The sequence below is a fragment of the Acanthochromis polyacanthus genome, chromosome 18, assembly GCF_021347895.1.
Source record: "Acanthochromis polyacanthus isolate Apoly-LR-REF ecotype Palm Island chromosome 18, KAUST_Apoly_ChrSc, whole genome shotgun sequence".
NCBI classification, from domain to species: Eukaryota; Metazoa; Chordata; class Actinopteri; family Pomacentridae; genus Acanthochromis; species Acanthochromis polyacanthus.
In genome coordinates this window covers 15,196,469-15,211,018 of record NC_067130.1, presented here as the reverse complement: position 1 = coordinate 15,211,018, position 14,550 = coordinate 15,196,469, and the positions used below count along the sequence as shown (strand labels likewise).

The following is a 14,550-nucleotide window of genomic DNA, read 5'->3' as shown; positions in this document are numbered from 1 at the left end:
CTTTGCTAACATTAGTGGTAAAAAAAAAATCCAGTTTCGCTATGTGTGTACTGTTGAGTTTAATACAAACAAGAAGCTTATTGGTTTTTGCAAGATCGTGATGTTAGCAACATTTTAGCTCCATAAACTTTCAGACACTAGTTTAGCTTTTACCTGGCTAAACAATACATAAACATTTAGCTAAGCATGTAAGGGTCATAAAGTCAATGAAATGAATCAATGATGTTCCAGTATGTTAAATGCATTTGAAGTTTACGTGCGAAACAATAAAGGCTCAGCACATCAAGATGTTATGCTATTCAACTAGCATAAATGCTAAACTACTAATTAGCATTTAGCTGAAATGCTGTTTGAAAAAATTCACAAGTGGAGAAGGGCCATTAAGTCAATAAACACAATTAGTATTGTGACTTTTACTGTAAAACTGGACAAAGTTTTTGCAAACATTTGCTAACTATAAGGTTAGCTATCTAGCTAAATACTGAACAGAAAAATGTTTAGCTGGATTCTAAAGAGAAGACTGTTTAGCAATAATTTGTCTTTGAGAGAAAACTTTGGTTTTCTCTGTGACCCGAAAATATCCAAATACATGAAGGGCACACGCTAATTAAAACAGCTTCAGTTGCCAGTTAGTTAAACAGTAGTTGAGCATTTAGCTTAAATGCTAAGTTATTGTAACAGCACCACAAGTACAGCAGAAACCTGCAGTTAGCTAAAATTTGCAAACGCTGGGTAACATTAACCACCATAAGCTACTGGTCAAAACAGTAGAAGTAAATTAAGGCTTACCAGAAAAACCTCTGAGTGTGTTAAACTAAGAGTCGGTGTGTTTTATTGCTAATTAATTTGTGTAAGATAAAAAAATGTGTAGTTTCTTTTATTAACAGTAACATAGTCTTGCTTTTGTCCATGCAGTTGCACACTACAGTTTTAGGGCTGGTTGCCTGGCAAGATATGATAATTCCTGTAATTTGTTTTGCAAGCATATGATTTGTCAGTCTGAGACAATTTCTGTCTGGAAAAAAGCTAAATCGTTCTTTTAATTTGATATAAAGATTTGAGATTGAGCTGTTAAAAAAATGCTGCTTTTCTGGTTTAAACTTTGCCACGGTTTGAAACACCTGAAAGAGGTGCTGTGTTAAAAAAAAAAGAAAAAGGAAAAAGAAAAGCTAGTTATAAACACCAACCACTGAAAGTAAAAGTGCATAGAGCTAGACTGATGAGAAATACAGGATTGTGCTTGTGAATCTCATCGAGACTGTACTCAGCTTGGCCTGAAACCAAGGAGGCATACATCCCAAGAGTCAAACTCCTACTTAGTCAGTTTTTTGGCTAGTGATATTCCACTCTAAATACAAAACAATAGCTTTAACAGAGAGAACACTGAAAGGTTAATTTAATTGTATAGTTCTAACCAATGAGGACAGATGACCGACTGAGCTATTTCATATTTACAATATCCATAATGATACAGCAGAGTTTGAGCACAAGATACATTTACAAAAAGCTCTGATAACATTAGGTAAAAATAGTGTGAGCATTTTATTTACACTTTCCCAAGCTGTCCAGCCTCTTGATACACTCAGCATATATTCATGTCATGTCTGCAGCAAGCTATTCATCGTCATCGTCATCACTGTCCAACTGGCAAACAAAGAAAACAAACGGTGATACTGACGCTACCATTGGCTCTAGAGCAAGGATGAAGCATGCAGAGCCTCACACTTGATGTATATAGTTTCGTTATAGGTAAGAAAAATGAATACAAAAATATACAAAATACAGATGCTAAGATGGTATGGAGCGACGACAGAGGGGGAGGTTAGAAGGAGCAAACCCCATGTTAAGACCAACTGTGAGCTAGCATCTTCACATTCAGAAGAACGAGGGATGAAGGAGGGGGAGAGGTGGAAAAGAGGGGAGAGAGGAAGAGATGATGCCACTAGGATCAATAGAGTCACAGTTTGGATGCAGCATACTTCATTACCACGGACAAATAAAGCAGTTAGAGAGAAAATGTTGTCACTAAGGAGGCCATCGTAACAAACGGCTCACCGGTCCAGTGTATAGTATGAGCGGGCGCCTCTGAACACGTCTCTCAATAGCTTTTGTGCAACTAGAGAAATAAAAAGACCACACGAATAGAACTCATGATCCAACCGAAATCCAAAATCTGGGTTTGAGCGATCCGTGTCTCTGAGAGCAGTGATGAGCACCAGAAGAAGAAACCGATTACGTTTGACTGTGCAAACTACACCAGAAGTTTGTCGGAAACCGCTGTGCAGACGTTTCTCTCGTGTGTAAAGGGTTAAAGCACGATGGATTCGGAGATGGCTGAGGTGCTGATCACTGCTCGCTGGGGTCTCCCTCTCCAGGGCTCGAAAGCAAGCTACACACTACAGTCTTTCATCGTAAGAGAAGAAAAATAAAAGTAGATCTCACTCCTAAATAAAGGGCTGCTTTTTATATTTGAGATTATCAAATATAGGTATATGTGTGTATACTCTATAGAAGAAAAAAAACTGCATACATCTATATTAAATTTCATTAATATAGTATCACATAGAATTCATTTAACTTTAGTGTTTATAATACATTTAAGTGTGTACAATTTATTTTTGTATTCTTTACAAATCCACAGTATAAGTTGTGCCTTTTTTGCAGAAATAGGGGGAGCTGCAGGATAAAGTCGAGGTGTGTTCCTTGCTTAAGGCGTTTCATGTACCAATAGCTTTTCACAAAGTGCACTACATCGGGATGGGGGGTGGGGGGTGGGGTGGGGGGTGGGGTGGGGGGTGGGGGTGGGGTGGGGGGTAGTGGGGTCAGCGGGACGCTTAGGAACACACCCAGGATTAGAACGGGAGACAAAGAAGATTGTTTTGGACTAAAAATATCACTTTTTTTAGCTCCTATTTGGTTCTTTAAAAACAATGACTTCAGAATAAAGCACTGGAAAGTAATCCTCTCAAGACAACTAAAGCGATAATCCTCAATGCGTGTTGTTGGGTTGAAGTGGGTCCACTTGGTCGTCGAGAGGGAGCAGGATAAAGAGAAGAGAGGAGGGTTGCTAGGGGCGACCAGGTGTGGCGGTCGTCACTGCGTGTGGTTATATAGTGGTTCATCCCAAGCACAGGCGGGGGGGCTTGAATCATCCCAGTGACTGCGTACATCCACCGGAAAAGGGTCTGACTGACGGACAGCTTCGAGTTTTCTATGTACAAGCTCTGCCCCGCCTCCTCTGGCCGTCACCCTGGTAACGAAGGCCGTCTGGTGATCTTGTTGTCTTGGTGATCTGTCCGTCACATTTAAAGTTCCACCTCTTCTGGCCGGCCCTTTCAGAGCGATGCCCTCGACTCCTACACAGTCTCCAGAAAAGTGGAAATGACTTCCAAAAGTACTGTCTGCTTTGAAATCCCTCTCACACACACACACACGCACACACAGTCGCAGTCTTTCAGTCTTTCAAACAGGCATGCATCCGTGCATGCACGTAGACATCCTCTCACTGAATAACTGTACACACTCAGGCACTCGACACTCACTCGGGGCAGATGCCAGTCTGTCTAGCAGTTGCTGCTGTTCCTAAATTCTCCGTTCTCAGTGATCTGCAGTTTGGTGGGATTGGTGGGGGAGATGCCGTTGCGGGTCTGCATGCTGTAGCGCTCCTTCAGCTGGGTCAGAGCGCTCATCAGACGGGCGTTGGCGGCGTCCAGCGATGCTATGCGCTTCTCCTGTGAACACACAGAAGTACAGTTACATATAGAGTCTTGTCTGATTGAACTGGAGGGTATTCGAGACCCTCACACAATAGTATTTTCCCATTTTTATCCAAAAATATTCCTATAAGGAGATCAGATAGAAGATGAATAAGAACATTTGTCCTGAAATCAGTGATGTGTAACGGTAGGGACACGACAGAAACAAAGAGTAAAGGATTCAGCACTACATTGATGTTGCATAAAATATTAAAGCTGTAGTAGGCGGGAATCTGTAAAAGGCAAAATATCAAAACAGATAGAAAAAGGAAGAATTTCCAAATATACAAGACTTCTTCTGCAACTCCTCTATCTTTTCTCTCTGTGCTATATCACTGCATGAGCACATAATAAACATGTGCACACAGTCAAGCTATAAGTAAACATTTATTTGCGGCGTCACCCTTTCGAGTGAAAGTCCTCAGTCTGATCCTGTTCTCACACCAGCCTTTGTTGCTATTTATATGATCTCGCTGGTTGGTGCAAAGCCCTCTGATTGGCTCAAATCTCCTGTTGGAGAAAACAAAAGGAGCTAGGATGAGGCGTAGAAGTCCAGTTCCCTCGCAGATGACTTAAAATACAATATGCTGAAAGATTTGTGTGGAAATTTTGCCGAGTGATGCTAAAAAAAATCCAGCATCCACCAGCTTTAACTCTGCATTAAGTTTTCTGTCCTTCCGTTAACGGCACCTGCTTTATCCTGTAGAGGTCAGGGACTGGAGGCTATTTTGGCTGCCTTTGGGGCAAAAGGTGGGGTACAATAATGGATTTAATTTATTTAATTCCAATTTAGAATCACCAACTAACCTACTACAGACAGTCATGGAAAAAATTATTAGACCACCCTTGTTTCCTCAATTTCTTGTTAATTTTAATGCCTGATACCACTAAAGGTATATTATCTGAGGACACGATGAACACGACAAAAAATGCAGTTTTATACATAATACTTTATGTCCTATTTGACATGTTTGAGCTTAACTGTATTCCCAGGATATATAAGAGGCCATTTCATGTCATGGCACTGTTGGAAATTGGAATGAGTGAGAGACAGGTAGCGAAAAAACTGAGGCTCTCCAAGACAGCCGTTCATTACACCCAGAAAAAACAAGCCGATCATGGTACTACCAAATTGCTCGCTGGTCGGCAGGAAGCGTCTTCTTACCCTATGTACTATACATGCTTGTTGATTGTGAGAGGAAGCCCTAGCACCCAGAGGTAACCCAGGCAGAACAAGGCCTCAGATGACCTGCTAACTATTGCTAACCACTGCAGCACAGTGCCCGTGCATTACGTTTTCTGTTATTTATTTGGGAACAAACTCAAACTCCAATTAAATTCACATTAAGGTATTATAATTCTAAAATGATTCACAGGAGATGTTATAATGATACTCATACAAGAGGGTCACCTGAGGACCCCCTTGTTCTGCACAAATTGAAAAATAAAGCGGCAGTTGTAAATCTGTATGTACAAGTGGTTGCTGCACGAGGCTGAGTTGATCCACAGAAGTGTGTTTCCTTCCCTGCCTTTCTAATGACCTTTTTATTTTCCTTCTTCTCTGTGTCTGTTTACTGAGCGAGACAACTTATTGCTTTACCGTGGCGTATTTGTTTGCAGATGCAAACACTCATTACTGCGGGCGTAAAGGAGATTAATCACCTATGCACGTTTGTGTCTGAATTTGTGGTAAATGTCATGTTGGAGCACAGTTGCGTTTTCTCTCCCATCCTGATGTGCAAACACTGTAATCTACAAAGACGTACGTACATATTTTCACTCTGTGTGTGTCTGCATGCAGGGAATGTACATATTTTCCAGAGTATAGATGAAACTGTATCCAGAGCTGAGTCCAGCAGGTTTTAATCCTTCATGACAACAATGATGCCCACACACTCCTTTGCTGCTAAATTTATAATTATATTCCGAACAACGAACATTTACAATTCGTCGGTTGCAAAATTCTCAAAATCAACACTTTTATTTGTCTTCTCAGATGGATTTTAAATGCAGTTTTGGACAAATAACACCCGCCATGGATTATAGAGGAGCTACATGTTGACAGAAAACTAGATAAGAAATGTGTAAATGTATGTTTTATAAGAGGGAGTGGGAGGGAGCTCAGCCATTCAAGCTTGTCAATGCCAGAGCGGAGACAGCTATGAATTAAACATCTCTTTGTATGTCAGTGACCCTTTGTTTCCACGAGTGACAGCGCACACAAATTTGAAACACAAAGATTTAAAGTATCTACAAAACCATATGGAACCTGCGGAAGGGAACGCTGGAGCTCTGCTGTCAGCGTATAGCGAAGAGGAAACTGACCTGTGCGTCGATGATCTTCTGTTTGGAGTCCACCACTGCCTGCATGTCAGAATGATCCTTTTTGAGCTCCTCTTCCACCGACATTAACCTGGAAACGGAAGGAAGTGTTACAGGAGGTAAAAGAAAAGATGCACCCGAGCAAAGCAACTTCTTCCTCTTCATACCTGCTGATGATGCCCTTCATCTGGAGATCTTTGTCGTCCTGCTGTCTGCGCAGACGTTCCTCCGACTCCTCCAGCCGGGCCTGGTACTCCATCAGCACCTTCTGGGCCTGTTCGTCCTGACCCTTCAGACGGGCCTCGTACTCCTCCAGCTTCTGCACCGACGCCCGCAGCTTCTCCTGCAGCACTGCAATCTCCTGCTGGTACTGAACAAAGGAGCAGGGAGATGAGGAGATTCTCGTCATCGCTGTTGTCATTATCATCATGATCATCATCATCAGGCCTATCGTCTTCTTCATTACCGTCGCTGACAAGAACAAAAAAGACATCTCTCAATCAGGCCTCAGATAAAGGCTGAGTCGCTCCTCAGACTGGGTATAATTTCTGTCTGGAATCGAGAGACGACCTCTATCAGGGAATCGCGCGGTTCATTTACGAGCAGTTCTCATAATTAGCACATTTATACCGAACCTTTAACCAGTACTTTCATTCAAAATTGGTGTCAAATTCGACTGTTCCCCAACTGGGTTTGGTTCTGAAACCGAAGACAGGTCGGGAGATGAAACTAAAAGCTGACAAGAAGAAAAAGAAAGGGATTCTAGGATGAATAAAGGCCAGAGGATGTGAGAAGGGAGGGATGTAACCAGTGAAGTGGGAGTCTAGTCAGTGAAATAAGAACTGGAAATCTGTCCCTGACCCATCGCTGGACCTTTTGTAAAGCCGTTCTCCTCAGGCCAGCGGAAGAATCAAATCTCGTCTAGATAGGAAAACATACTTCTTTTACCAATAAGGGATACTGTGGTCAGTCAGCATGTCACTGGATAAACATTAAAGCTGGGTCCAGACTACAGGAGGTTTAAAATCCTAATAGATTCAGAAATCGGGTTGCATCACGCACATAATATAATCACACTGTAATCTCAGACACAGTGCAAGATTTGAAAATAATGGCACGCCACTCATTGCAGGGTATTTTTCTTTGAGATTATCTTGCCAGAGGGAGCAACCAGACAGCAGAGTGCAACCTCACATGGGGAAGAAAATGGAGACTGTGGTGCAAGAACTTGCTGTAATAGTACTTTGCTGTGACAAAAAAAACAATAGCAGAAGCCTAAATGAGTCATGATGAGGAAGATGGGAAGATGATGTGGTTTGACTCTTCTTGAGTGAGAACTGACGGTAATATCTGTAGCTAACATTAGCCTCTAGGGCAGGAATGTTTAGCAATGCTTGGCAACAGTGTCTGCTGCTCCGGGTATGAGGATGATAATCGTAACCATTCAGATTTTAACTCCAAATATCAAATGTAAGGTTTAGGACTGAATCTGTGAAGGGGTTACATTATTAATCAGTGTGGACCAAACATTGGTTAATACCGAAATTCCAGACTAGGTTTCTTCTTTGATTGTAGGGGAGGTGTAACAGGGATTAAGTGACATTACAGATGAGGAAACTGACAACGGCAGTGTACTAAGCTGTTGACAGTAGTGTCTAATATGTGCACCATCTTATTTTAGATTTACTAATTAACATGAAACATAAAATACAGCTGTGGCAGAAGGGTGCGCCTTCAGTTTTGTCAATATTTGGTGATAAATCAAAGCAAGAATTTACATTTTGATGTTCTTCAAAGAAAAGGCAACAGTTCAAAGATAATTTTGGCTCGTTGTTGAGCAGGCCTCCTACATTTTCTTACTCCAGTTAAAGGACTGAGGTTAACTAAGCAGATGCTTTTACATGTTCCAAGAACTAGACACAAAAATAGAGTTTACCTTTTCATGTGAGACTCTTCTCATGAAGTTTCATCCAGGTAGAACTTGACTGCCAGACATAATCTTTTATTGTGCTGTATCTTTTTTTGTCATTACTTTATTGTTTTTATTCAGATGTGTCTGCATTTCACTGTACCTTAGGGGTTGCTATTTATCTCTAGATGCACAGTGCTTGATTTGACTTTACTAAACTTCATTAAAAACAGAACTGTCAACCTGTAACTGATACAGGGACAGTCTAGGGTTTCCAGTAGGATTCATCCTCTTGGGACCTCCAAACTATCATTGTAATCCATCCAATAATTGTTTATTTCAGCTTGGGCCATCAATCAAGCTGCACTGATTGTGCGGCTAAAGAGGATTATCGGTTCATTACATTCTGGCGTAATTATTTTTGCTTCGCTTGATTAAATTCTTGTCTTTCCAGGTGTTTTAAACAAAACGTTTTTATCTTTCAGCTGTAACAGATGGAAAACAATGTGAAAGACAAACTATCAGAGCATCCTGGATCCTCATGTTCGATCGCACACAGCGAGGATGCTATCTTTCCTTCTCACCCTCTACTTGTTCTCTCATGTCACTCTGATGCCAACCACTGGAACTTTTTCCCATCAACCCCCTCCTCTTTCCCAGCGGGAACAGTGACCTCAAATAGATTTATCTTATCGGCCGCTCTTCCCTTTCTCCGCTCTTCTCTCCATCTTTAATATCCATATGTTCTTGTCACGAGATCCCCTGAGGACGGATGACATCAACTGTATCTGTAAGTGCCTTTGCTCTGCCCCTCAGTCCTGACACTGGTCTCAAACAATCTCATCGACTATACTCCAAATCCCAACTGCCTTTCCCTGTGCTCTTTTCTCTGACCTGCATCCTTTCTTTTAATCGTGAAACAAAGTGTGTCAACTTAAAGAAAATCAAGCTATTGTAGGAGACTCTGTAAATAAAAGACATGAACCACATTCTCTTCTTGTCCTCGTCATCCGCTGTACTCATCTAAAGTGTCATCTGAATTAACTAAACACTTGAGAATAACTAGGCTTCAATTGGCTCATTATTTATAACATTCATTCAAGCTGCTATTTGGACAATTACTATTTAGTTTTTTTGACAGTTTATGTTAATAAAGGTATCTCTGAAATGTAACCCAGTACCTTTGTAAATATTTATGTATTTTCCTCAGCGACACAAAGAAGATCAGAGTGATTCAATCCTGTTTGGCTCATATTGACTGTAACTGTCCTTTGCAGATGTGCATTTAAAATTCAACAGACTAAAGGGTATAATTAATACGTATGAATATTGATAACGCAGAACACAACAAAAGAGAGTTGGAAAACAAAGGTGGTTTGAACAGATGCGTCTCTGCACCTGCTGTGTTGATGCTACATCTGACAATGGTCTAGTTAGGTTAGATTTCCATCCATGTCAACGTTAAACGTATTCTACTGGACACAGTGAAGTCTCACAGGCAGTAAGATGTTTAAACCAGGAAAAAAAGGGTAAATAGTAAAAGGAAATTACACTACCGTTCAAAAGTTTGGGGTCATTTAAAAAAAGTACTCATTTTGAAAGAAAAGCATTTTTCCCAATGAAGATAACATGAAATGAATGATAAATCCAGTCACGACATTGTTAATGTGGTAAATGATTATTCTCGCTTGAAACGGCTGATTATTGACGGAATATCTCCATAGGGGTACAGAGGAACATTTCCAGCAACCATCACTCCTGTGTTCTAATGCTACGTTGTGTTAGCTAATGGTGTTGAAAGACTGATTGATGATTAGAAAACCCTTGTGCAATTATGTTAGCACATGAATAAACGTGTGACTTTTAATGGAAAACATGAAATTGTCTGTGTGACCGGTAGTGTACATGAAGGACTCTCCCTTCAAAATGTAAAGTTTACTGTCACTAAAACCTATAGATCTATAGAGGCATGACACATTATGATAATTATGCAGATGGTCAATCAAAACAACAAGATGTTCATTAGATTAACTGTATATACATATAAATATTACTTATATATATATATATATATGTTAGAGTTATATTGAAAATAAAACTTATTATGGGGTGATTGTTTATTAACTTTACAGTAATGTATTTCACAAGCAAGTTGCCCGTTTACCATTAAGGCGCCACTTGACTCCGCACCACCATCTGCTTAGCTGTAATATGTACTCTGCTACATGTGCTGCAGTCAGTGCTATAAACAATGCAGCTAGAGCTGCTCTGTTGGACAAACTGTGATATCCTGTATGTAAAATATCTCAAGCAATTTTTCAAGTGTTTTCATATTGGTGTATGTCTAACAACAATTAACAGTGCTATATGTGTGATAAGCCAATATCAGCCGATAATATCCACCAATGGAAATATCAATCGGGCTCTAACAATTATGTATGGAAGAGTTATATGATTTATGACTGTACAGTTTGCTTTTTTTTAAAAAATAGAGAGATATTTTATGATTTCACAATTCATACAATCTAAGCAATTGAAAATATTGCTATCTTGATGAACAAGTTTATTGAAGATCCTTCTCTACTTAATAGACAAATAGACATCAACATCAACACACAGCTTTTCTTTTTCAGTAATGTCCAAATGCTCTCTTGATAAATCAAACTCATTTTTGCAGCTACATATATCTATGATTATCTGATTTATTTACATAAGAAACAATGATGAGCATCACCACTCCTAACAAAATAAATACATTTCCTGTTCTGTTTTTTAATACCTAAATAGAGTGTGTAAATGAATGTGAGCATTTAAACTGACTGCTGTTGCACCTGTACAGTTAAAACTGTATAGACCATTAGCTCCATATTGTGTGTAAGCTGCTGTGGAAGATGTAGTGTTTTCCAATCCTTCTCTTGTTGCTGCTCTGCTATTTTAAGGTGGCTGCGGCTTCTTTGTTAAGACTGAAGTTATTGCCTTCTTTGGTTGCTCTCCCTGCCTGAGCTGCTGGCTTCCATAAAGTATGAGCTATGTTAGGATGACAGGTTTGTATTCATTATGGATGGGAAAAGAAAAAAAAAAATGGGGGAGAGAGCATGTGGCAGCCAACCAAAGCAAGGAAGCGGAGCTGAGGGTGAATGGTTGTAAAGGTTGCAGAGAAGAGAAGCGGGAAACGTAGGCAGGGGAAGCAGCAAAAAGCCTCTTTCTGTCTCTGTCTCTCACACAGATGCAAGCGCACACAAGCTCCAACACGTCTGTGTGGATGTACGGCATGTGAATACACACACACATACACACACCTGGTTTGGACTGGGCTACTTCAAAGATAAGAAAGAGGGAGAAAGTTGTAAGGGAGGTGCTTTCAAGGTGAAGGGAGATTTTGTTAATGAAGAAGGGTGAAATTATAATATCCAATGTTTCTGTTGTATCTATTTATTGTTGATTTAGTTTTTTTTTTTTGAGCATGTATAAAACAAAATAAAAAATTACAAGTATCAAAAAAATAATATCCAACACTGTAGAAGTTCAAGTGTTATTCCAAAGATAATACCCAGAACTTTTTCTTTATTTAGATCTGAGATAAGAAAGTTATTTAATACTGATGTTTTTCCTCTGTTGGTGTAGCTAGCGCACAGTTTGCTAAGTCCTTCAAAACTGGGTTGATGAGGTGTTTAAAATTGCAAAAACATTCCAGCTTTTCAAATGTGGGAGTTTGGTCCTTTTGCCAAATAAATAGAACATATTTGGGCTTTGTAGTTTTGTTTGAAAAAGACAGGGCATCTTAATACACCTCGTCATTTACCTTGGGCTGTGGGAAGTTATGAAAGACATCTTTCACTATTATCTGACATTTTTAAGGTCAAACAATTAACCCTCTGAACCCCAAACAAGTTGCATTTTTTTTCTTGCTTCTTTCGCATTTTTCCTCATTGTGGTTAATTTTTCACTACAATATAAAGTCTTGCACTTCTATGGAAACAGTACAGCCATTGCTACAATTAGAGAGAACTCAAAATGCCTTCTGTACAGTATAACAAAGTGTTATTACAATAAATATATATATTTTTAAAAGTAAAGAAAAAAGTGAAGGCTGAATTTCTTTGATTATTTGTTTCACAAGAATTTAAAAAGACCTACATCAAGTACAACTACTCCAAGTGCCCACAGGTGTTACCAATACTGGGAAAAACATGTTGCTTCTACTTTTTATTACAGGATCTGGTGAGAGCAAATTATTTATCTTAGCCAAATTTTTTAAATGAGACATAAACTATCAGGATTTTAAGCTCAGATTTGATCACATTACAGATGCGTGGTTCAAGTATCATCGGGAAAGGTGCCAATTCTCTCTGTTTTTGCAGTCTGGCTATGGTAAAGGGTGTCATTTTGGCGATTTTCCAAAGATAACATGCTTTTCAAACATGCTGATGGGTTTTAGGGTTCAGAGGGTGAAAAGAAAAATGAATCATCAGCAGATTACTGGAGTTGGTGCAGCTTTAGTGATGGTATTCAATACTGGAGCCTGCTGAGGACCACATTAATATTCTTGCCTACTATATTTAGCCTCATAATTATTTGCCCGTAGTAACTGCTGTGTACCATTATTGCTTTTACTATGACTTTCCTGCAGCTGAGCTCACTGTTGCATGTGGAAACAACAAAGAAAAATCACAAAATAAACACTAAAAAGTCCATTTTGTGAAAAAAATGCACTATTTATAAGGTCACATGCACAATTGGACTGTTGCGCAGTTTATGCTAATGACCTCACTCTTGGTATAAATATGCATAGTATGGCTTTAAATAACATTTTAAGTACATCTAACGTGCTCAGAGGCAAGGGCAAAGTGGGAATAAATATAACGGATAATTAAGTGCAGAAGGGATGCTTTAGGACGGAGGTACATGAGGGAGCTAATGAGTGGTAAAGAAAGGAAGGACAGTTCAGTGGGGTATCAGGGCTGAAGGTTGAGGTGGTTTGTGAAAGGAGGGGGTTGGTAAAGGTCAGAGGTTGGATGGCAGGTTACCTTCTCCACCTGAGTTAGATCCTCTCTGTTTCTCAGTGACTCGGGCTCCATCCCCTCATGGTCTAAATACTGCACATTCATATTCAATAGCCAGGCTGCTGTGCGGTCCAGCGCACTTGGGTTCACTGGGGAAGGGGCCTAGTAAAATCAACACAACACACACAACACACACGCACACACACACACACACACACACACACACACATGAGCTGAGTGCAAGTGAGGGGGAGGGGAAGGAGGGAGGTTGCAATAACACCACAGAAACAACAGAAATAAGCTTGAAATGCACCAACTCATCTGGATTTGAAAAGCAGCAGGTGGAATGGATACACACTCCAGTCTTCAAGCTCACACGTAAACTGCGGCACACACTTCGAAGCACGTTTTTAAAACATGTGTGAGTGGTAACACCTTGTCATACTAGCAGCAAGGAAAGGTAAATACTGTAAGAGTAGATGAATGAATTTCAAATCAGCCCGGAGGCAGACGGCAGCAGTTAAGTTGTCTGTTGTTTCTATCTGCCGGCTGTTTGATGGACAGCCGAGTAGAGAGGTGGCTGTGGGCTGCTACAGTAAATGAGAAGAAATGTGCTTGTTTTTAAAGTCCAACACACTCATTTGCATTTGAGGCTTTAGAAAAGGCTGACGAATTTGAATCTTAATATCTGGAAAGTGACAAAATTGAAAAAAAGATTATAACTTTGTGTCAGTCTACACATGAAATATGCTTAAGATTCTACCTTATTAGTAAGTAAAAACCAGTAATGTTATAAAGAATTGGTTTAAATCCAGAAAAAAAATGAATTAAGATAAACAGTGAAACAATCGACCAGTTTTATTGAAAGAAAATAATTGATGATCTGACCTTTTATCCATACCAATAAACTTAAGTGGGAAGGGAACCAAACTTTAAGGTACCGTGCAGAGTTCATCAATCTCCCCCTACACACATCGGAACCACTTAGGAAAATTGGCCGAAAGTGCTGAAAGCAACACACAGGCAACACCAATTTGTTAACAAACCCATGTTGGCAGTGTTGAACAATTTCATCAGATGAGGAAAAATTCTGACCAAAAAAATCATTGCGTGACGAAAGGTATTATGATTTATCTTCTGGGGATCATGATTTCTTGATAAGCCATTAAATAGTTAAGGTATTTAAGTTTGGGCCACAGAATTCTAATATCTGAAGAATATTGAAAGATATCAGCAATACTCTTTCCAGCAATATATTTCACCGACTAGCAGCTCACTGGGAAGACACCACTCGACTCAGCACCACTGTCTTCTCTGCTACATGTGCTGCAGTCAGTGCTAACAATGCTAATGACAATATAGTTGAGAGCTGCTCTATTGGCCAGATTTTCTATAGTAATCCAAACATATTTGCTTTTCTATTATGTTCTGTAAAAACATGCATGCCAATACTAATATATCTGTGATAGGGCACAGATATATACATTGGATTCTATAGCAACCCCTGTAGCCCAGCATAAATATCAATAAAAAAGAAAAATATTCCAACCACAATCTGCAT

At 39.7% G+C, this 14,550-nt stretch overlaps 1 protein-coding gene across 11 annotated transcripts in view; it reads right to left on the bottom strand.

The window, feature by feature from the left end:
* Positions 1-2,798: 2,798 nt before the first annotated feature.
* dab2ipb (DAB2 interacting protein b) overlaps positions 2,799-14,550 on the bottom strand; it is a 193,140-nt gene continuing 181,388 nt past the window's right edge. For 10 of the 11 annotated variants that reach the window (XM_022192489.2, XM_022192490.2, XM_051938112.1 and 7 more), the window contains 4 exons: positions 13,014-13,151; positions 6,245-6,447; positions 6,081-6,168; positions 2,799-3,731 (listed from right to left, as the gene is read on the bottom strand). In XM_022192489.2, coding sequence (XP_022048181.1) covers positions 3,564-3,731; positions 6,081-6,168; positions 6,245-6,447; positions 13,014-13,151 — 597 coding nt within the window. In that variant the 3' untranslated portion in view covers positions 2,799-3,563. The remainder of the gene's footprint in view (positions 3,732-6,080; positions 6,169-6,244; positions 6,448-13,013; positions 13,152-14,550) is intronic. The other variant, XM_051938113.1, reaches the window with a different exon arrangement.